The sequence below is a fragment of the Ictalurus furcatus genome, chromosome 19 (assembly GCF_023375685.1).
Source record: "Ictalurus furcatus strain D&B chromosome 19, Billie_1.0, whole genome shotgun sequence".
Taxonomy (NCBI): Eukaryota; Metazoa; Chordata; class Actinopteri; order Siluriformes; family Ictaluridae; genus Ictalurus; species Ictalurus furcatus.
Window position 1 is genome coordinate 11,441,873 of NC_071273.1, and position 8,270 is coordinate 11,450,142.

The window sequence follows — 8,270 nt, forward strand, 5'->3', positions numbered from 1 at the left end:
TCAACGCCTGAAAGAGACCACAGACACATACAAGCGCAAAGCAGATCGCCACCGCAACAAACACCGAATTACCAACCAGGCGATAGGGTGTGGTTGTCCACCAAGGACTTAAGACAACCTCATAGCTGTAAAAAACTAACGCCAAGATACACTATACCATTCAAGATCCTCAAGCGAATCAATGAAGTCACTTACCGTCTGGAACTGCCACGACACAGCCGCATCTCCCCCTCATTCCACGTATCACGTCTCAAACCTGTTGTCAACGGTCCATTAGCTACAGAAGTACCATCTGAAACTCCTCCGACCCCTCTGGAAATTGATGGACAACTGGCTTACCGTGTCAAGAAAATCATCAAATCTAGACACAGGAGAGGCAAGCTGGAGTACTTGGTCGAGTGGGAGGGTTATGGACCTGAGGAACAATGCTGGGTTCCCAAGCAGGACATACTGGATCCACAGCTTACTAAAGACTTTCACGCAACTTATCCTGATCTCCCAGGTCCACGACCCCGGGGGAGGCCAAGAAAGAACTCGGCTCCCGGAGTGAACCTTTTGGCGGGGGTGGGTTCTGTCACAGCTCAGTCAGATCAGAACTCAATTTCCCAAGATGCAACACTTACTTCTCATGCACGTATGCGCTCACCATCCCCGGAGTTCTGATCAGACACACCTGGCACCAATCACACACACACACTCTCACCGCTAGTACTTAGGGATGTCATTCACCTAGAGTCAATGCGAAGTATACGTTCAGTCAACTCGTTTCTCTGCGTTACCAAGCCTGTCTAGTTAGTTAATCTTCTCGTTATCCTCGACCCTTATTTCCGGTTGCGACTATGCTCTCTGCCTGACCCCGTTTGTGTTGTTTGTCTGATCGCTTGACCATTGCCTGTCTTGCGACTATGTTTCTTGAACTTCCCGATACCACGCTCTACACCTGCTGCCCACTTCTGCTTCCGTGCCGATTTGAGGTTCGTGACAGTACTTGGTCATTTATTTATGGAAAATTATCCAATATGTCATATCTGTGCATGACAAAGTATGTGAACCTCTAGGATTAACAGGTAATTTGAAGGTGAAATTAGAGTCAGGTGTTTTCAATCAATGGGATGACAATCAGGTGTGAGTGAGTGCCTTGTTATATTTAAAGAACAGGGAGCTATCAAAGTCAGATCTTCAAAACACTTGTTTGTGGAAGTGTATCATGGCGCGAAGGACCTCAGGTCCTCAGAAAAAGAGTTCTTGATGCTCGAGTAGATGACAAAATCATCTCTAAAGAGTTTGGACTCCACCAGACTGTGTACAAATGGAGGAAATTCAAGACCATTATTACCCTCCTCAGGACTGGTCAACCAACAAAGATCACTCCAAGAGCAAGACGTTTAATAGTCCTTGAGGTCACAATGGAACCCAGAGTAACTTTTAAGCAACTAAAGGCCTCTCTCACATTGGCTAATGTTAATATTCATGAGTCCACCATCATAAAAACACTGAACCAGAATGATGTGCATGGCAGGTTTGCAAGGAGAAAACCACTGCTCTCCAAAAAGAACAGTGCTGCCCTTCTGCAGTTTGCTAACAATCACATGGACAAGCCAGAAGGCTATTGGAAAAATGTTTTGTGGATGGACGATGAGCAGTGTTATGTTTGGAGAAAGGAAAACACTGCATTTCAGCATAAGGACATTATCCCATCTGTAAAACATGAAGGTGGTGGTAGTATCATGGTTTGGTCCTGTTTTGCTGCATCTGGGTGAGGATGGCTTGCCATCATACCAGTGAAATCTATAGGAAAATGTCAGGACCAGGGGCGTAAGGTAAACTGTTACTCATCCAAGGCTGAGCCCAGATTGGCCATAAAATAAAATAAAAACAGATATTACTGGAAATGTTTAGTTGCAGTTATTGCTGCACAAGGGTGTCACACCAGATACTGAAAGCAAAGGTTCACATACTTTTGCCACTCACAGATATTTAATATTGGATAATTTTCCCTAAATAAGTAAATTAATAATGAATAAGTATAATATTTTTTCTCATTTGTTTAATAGGGTTCTCTTTGTCTACTTTTAGGACTTTTGTGAAAATCTGATGATGTTTTAGGTCACATTTATTCAGAAATGTAGAAAATTCTGAAGGGTTCACAAACTTTCAAGCACCACTGTAGGCAGCTAATATAACTGGAGTTGTATAATTAATATAACATGGCGGGGGACATGGTCTCTGGTCTTGATGAGACCAGTTGTAATCCACTCCAAACCTTTTTGTGTCCATTAATCATTAAGCATAATTAACATAGGGTTTGTGCAGTATTGAACATAATACTATAAAAAGTGTCAAAAAGATTATTTGGAGAGATTCGATTCTAGAGCCATTCTTTAACAATATTTGATGATTTATTGGTTCAGTGAGTAGAATAATCATTCCCCATAATAAGAGCATTTATTGTGGGAAATGATTCTTCAGTTCTTTGCAGCACAAACAAAAGCCACTTTCACGATCCAGAAATGGCTCTTTTGCTTGGCTCATAACATATTAGCAGACTGTTTAGTGATTAGTTTTCAATTAAAGAAGAGGAAGTATGTGAGTTACACCTCTGACAATGCATACAAATTATCAGCAATTAAATGTAAGTTTCTTTAGAAATATCAATTTTAACTCGTTAGATAAGTATCGGTTTATTTACACACACACACACAAAAATATTTCAAGTAATCCAATCCCAACACCCCCCCCCCCCCAAAAAAAAAAAAAAAAAACCAGCAACTACTGAGTAAAACAGCACCGAGTCTCTTCCTGTATAGCCTAACAAAGCTCTAGACACTTGTTGGTCCACTCCTCCATGCAGAACATTTTTAAGTTCTTTGATTATTCATATGTTGTAAGATATGTATTTAGGCTACATATCCTCTGAATAGGAACAATGTAAAAGAAAAAAATAACATTAAAACAAAATGTAATTATTTGGATGCCTGTATACTGCTCTGACTCTTATTTCAAGAATCAGAATAAGCTTTACTGGCCAAGTATGCCTCATACAAGCAAGTTGTTGCTGGTTTATAGTGATCCTACAGTACACACTTACACATATAAACACTACATTACAGTGCTGGACATAAAACAAGACATAGAGTAATATAAAAACCTAATGACAACAACCACGGGACATTTTACAATGTAAACATAACACACTATTAATCACACAAGACACCGTGCAAACACAGTGCAAACACAGTGCAAACCGTGCAAAAAGCTCAGTTGACATTCTAAGGTATCTTTTTTATGTAAATAGTCATGAACCATGTCAGAGAGGATTTGTCTCTAATTCATGTTGAAATGCCACCAGCATCTAACGAACATAATATCATGACTATGCATGCATTCTACTAAACTATTTAATAGGCTTGCTGGTTAAATTAAACAGCATCATACTTCACAAACCAAAACCAAAGTGGGCAGAAATGGAGGAAAGGAGCTTTGACATGAAGCATTAATTATTATTATTATTATTATTATTTTTATTTTTTTTTAATGTTAAATGCTTTTTTTTAATATTAATAATGAGTCATTTATGCCTTTGGCATAATAATGGAGACATGTACAGGACATGTCTCAGAGCACAAATGCATAATTAACCTTAAGGTCATATGTAAATATTATAGAGTTAACTCTGCAAAATGACATGACTGGAGTTATGGATGTACTTGATTTTCAAAGGTTAATGTTAAGTGCACTCTCAGAAAGAAGGACAAAAACAATACTAACCTGTACCATGCCTTATTACAACATGTCTTGTACCATTATTATGTACACTATAAGACCAAAAGTATGTGGACACCTGACCACTGAACATCTTATTCCTAAACCATAGGCATTAATATTAAGTTGTTCACCTTTTGCTGCTTTGGCTTCACTCTTCTTAGAAAGCTTTTCACTGTTGTTGTTGTTGTTGTTGTTGTTTTAAACTGTAGCTGTTGGGATTTGTGCTCATTCAGCCATAAGAGCACAAGAGGTCAGGCACAGATGTTTTGCATGAAGGCCTGGTGTGAAATCTCAAAGGTGTTCAGTGAGGTTGAGGTCAGTGGTTCTGTGCAGGTTGCTCGAGTTCTGCAACACCAACCTTGGCAAACCATGTCTTCATAGACCTCACTTTGTGCAAAGGGGCATTGTAACAGGTTTGGGTCTCTTAATTCCAGTGAATGGAAATTTACATTTACATTTATTCATTTAGCAGATGCTTTTATACAAAGTGACTTACAAATGAAGAACTACAAGTGTGACCAAACAAGATTTTTAATTGAGTGCTAGAGGAGTAAAGTGCACAGAATAAAGGTGTAAGAGCCAGCGTACGTGCAGATTTTTGAGTGGGGGCAAGTTAGGGTTTAGTTAAGAAATTGTAATGCTACAGTACAACGACATCCTACACAATTGTGTGTTTTTAACATTTTGGGCAAGAACCATGGGTGCTGCAATCAGGTGTCCACATTCTTTTGACCATATAGCATATCTTTTACCTAGAAAGGGGTACATAGTGTACTTATTCAAGCTTCACTAAAAAGCTCATTAAGCTCTACTTATGTAGCTACATTAAAACATTTCCAGGTGTACTCTTTAGGCCCTATATTGAACTATAGCTAAGGTAAGGATCAGACGCTGGACAACTTTTTTCCAATAAATTAATCAGTCAAACAATTAACACACTGAAGTACATTAGACAAATGCTTAACAATATTGCATTTGTAAGAGCTTTCAAAAGTGAGAGAGACACTTCAGACATCCATGCGTGTGTGTGTGTGTGTGTGTGTGCGCGCGCTGATGTCAGTCACGGTTTCACGTCACGAAAAAACGCCGGTGATGACGAAAACAGTCGACGCCTCACTTTGCGTGAACACTCCCCACCCCTGCCCTTCTCCACCCCCGAGCCCGCATCTCTTAACCGTCCGCACGCGCGACTTTGGACCACCAGGATGTTTACGATGATAATGATGCTGATGCTGTTTCTGCTTGATGCAAAGATCTGAGCTCAATAAGAGAAGACAAACGTGTCGAAAACAGGGGGTTCTTTACAATAATAATAACAACAACAATAATAACAACAATAATAGTAATAATAATACGTCTGCAAATATATATATAAAAAAGAGACTCAACAGATTCGGGAAACACACTTTTTTTTCCACAACTAAACGACCGTTAGCCGATTTGCAACTCTTTTAAACATTTGTTTCCCCCCTTATGTCCCGCAAATCCTCCGAGCATGACTACACCCTCCGCAGCATGACCAACCTGATGGGCGAGAGGAGGAAGAAAGCGGGAGGAGGCGGCGATGACAGCGGAGAACGGACTCTCATCACCGCTCCGTCCAACACCAGCCTTACGAGCCTGGCCGCCTCCGCCTCCTCGCGCGCCTCCTCCGACGCCGCGTGCGCTACCTCCACCACCGGGGACTTGGAGCGCGCCGCCCGGAAGAACTTCCAGCGTGATGGCGCGCCGGCCTTCGTGCGCGTGCTGGCGCTGCTCTCCGCGCTCGGCGGCTTCCTGTCCGGATACGACGCCGGCGTGGTGTCCGGGGCCATGCTGCTCCTCAAGCGGGAGCACAACATCACGCTACCGTGGCACGAGCTGCTCGTCTCGGGCACCGTGGCCGCCGCGGCTCTCTTCGCTCTCGCGGGCGCTTTTCTGAACGACGTGTTCGGCAGGAGAGCGTGTGTGCTGCTCGCCAGCTTCGCCTTCTTCATCGGCGGGATCGTGATGGGCTCTGCGCCGAATAAGGAGACTGTTTTAATTGGCCGGCTTATTGTCGGAATCGGGATCGGTAAGAAGCGCTGTGTTTGTGTTTACTAGTCTATGAGGGGAAAACAAGTTACATCCAGCCAGGTTAATATGTAGGCTACAAATACCCTAGAAAACACAGATTATTATTATTTTATTTACACATCCAAGTGCACACTGGAAAACTTTACTCCAAAACGCTGTGGCTTGGTATCTCCTGAGGATGCCAGCAGTTCTCAGGCTTCTGTTCTTCATAGGCTACATGAGATTCGGAATAACAGTTTACACTAGTTGGCTAATGTTAAGCGTTGTATTCTTGTTATACACAATAACAAGACGCATAATGGATAGATCCAAAATTGTACTATTTCTAAACAATAAACACACATTGTGTTCCCAGTTGCACTATCCAGTTATGTACCTTGAATAGAGGTTCTCAAAAGTTTCATATCCAGGAACCCCTTTAAGTGTATAATAATAATAATAATAATAATAATAATAATAATAATAATATAATAAAAGGTCCCATGGGCCACCTCAGTACAATTTTATCCCACTTACATTATTTAAATGTTAGGCTATTTGTTACTATAATATTTTTTCTTTTTTGTTTTTAAGGTGTTTACACTAAACCCATTCAATTCAAGGAACCAATCATACCAGCTAATAACTATAACATGTCAATAATAAATAGAATAACTTTTAAAATGGTGGTTTGTGACAAAATTGAAGAAAAAAACAACAACAATAATAATAATAATAAAGTCCTGATCCCTCTGACATTGCATAGAACCCTGAGAGTTCCTGGACCCCAGTTTGAGAACCGTTGCCCTAGGGGATATCACTCCAGTGGTACAGTTTACAGTATAATCTTTTTTCTCATTTTCACAAATAATAAACATGATTAGCTATCAAGTCTGCTTTGCAGAGCTACAAATGTTACGTATAGTATGATACTGTAAATGAATAAGAAATTGTGGCTCTGCTTGCCTTTTTATGGAAGATGGTGAGTATGAAAGTATTTGTGTACCATATAAAAATGAAGACTCTTACAGTTAAGTATTTAACTTTTATTAGCTAATTAATAGCTAATCAATCATTCATTATGTCTTGCCTATATGATATAAAATGCTTAAAATGTAAACAATGCATAGGAGAGGTACATGCCCTTGCAAAATATACATATGAAGGCACACTATGATTTTTCATTTCATTTCACTTTGTAAAGAAAAGACAAATATTAACATAGCATAGCATTTATATGAATGTTTTTTTTTATTTTAAACATAATATCCGAAGCATCTTGGGGATGGATAGGCATTTTGGTTCCACCATGGTAACTGTCAAGAAAGTCAGTTTTCTTTTCTGAAAGTGAATTTTCTAGATTTTAAAGAAGCATTTCACCTGTGCAAGGTATAGACCAAACAGAAAGCATTATGGAACACCTGTGTTGGCCAAGTGAAATCGATAAACATGCCGATATTCTGCTGTAACCCATGTTGTCTCGATAATAAGAATGCATTGCCCTGTGTATTGACATAGTATCAAAGCAACATTCAGAGATTACCAAGGATCAGAAAAAAAAACTAGGCTATATTTCTTATAACATGTACAATGTTACGAGCAATTTTTATATTAAACACTGCACTGTCTCAAGTCTCACATGCACATTTGTGGTTAGAGATTTCTTATCTTCTGCTGGTTTATTGCTTTGGGTAATTAGGATCAAGCATGGCATGACAGGCATTGACAGTATGTCCTGCAGTGTCTTTTCCATCAGAATCCAAGCCTATTTTTAAGTCCTCTAATCAGGCACAATTTATGTCAAGGCCCAGTGTTAGAAACCATAGCCAGAACCCTGGCAGATAGTAGAGATAAACTCATTCTTGTGCTAAATCTCATGAGTAATCATGGATGTGATCGAGAGTGAAGCATTTATTGAGTGTAGGATTATGTGGTCTTTTTTAATCTCTATATACTAAATGTATGATCACAGTTTGCTGTGGATCATCCACTATATATTGTGTCAGACCTTTTAACACCTTCTATTGAAGTAAGAGAGAATAACATCCTGTTTCACTAACAAAATGGAATAAATTGTCTTTGCAGTGGAGAATAATGCATGCTTTTGTGATATAATATAACATGGCACTGATAAAGTATACTGACTTGTCCTTTCCCAACTGAGTGACCCACTGCACACTGAGACCTAATCATCACCTTGATATCTACGTCTAATTAGGAAGGTATTTGCGTAGCCTTTCTCACTAATTATTTTGCCCACATATTCTGCCGGTCTGTCGTAATCAACATATTGGCACTCATTAACAAATTGCTTAGTATTTTCTGTTAGCAAAAGGTCAAATCTGTCTGTTTGTCAAGCAAATAAATGTCATACCTTCCCGTTGACATTGCTGTCTTCCAATTTGAGCGGTTTAGCCCAATTATTCGTGAGTTGCCCTTTGTGTAAACACACCAGTGAGTGGTTCATGGTG

At 39.8% G+C, this 8,270-nt stretch overlaps 1 protein-coding gene across 1 annotated transcript in view; it reads left to right on the plus strand.

Moving 5' to 3' along the window:
• Positions 1–4,823: 4,823 nt before the first annotated feature.
• Positions 4,824–8,270, plus strand: part of LOC128623348 (proton myo-inositol cotransporter-like) — a 62,458-nt gene continuing 59,011 nt past the window's right edge. The window contains exon 1 of the mRNA XM_053650354.1: positions 4,824–5,818. Coding sequence (XP_053506329.1) covers positions 5,239–5,818 — 580 coding nt within the window. The 5' untranslated portion in view covers positions 4,824–5,238. The remainder of the gene's footprint in view (positions 5,819–8,270) is intronic.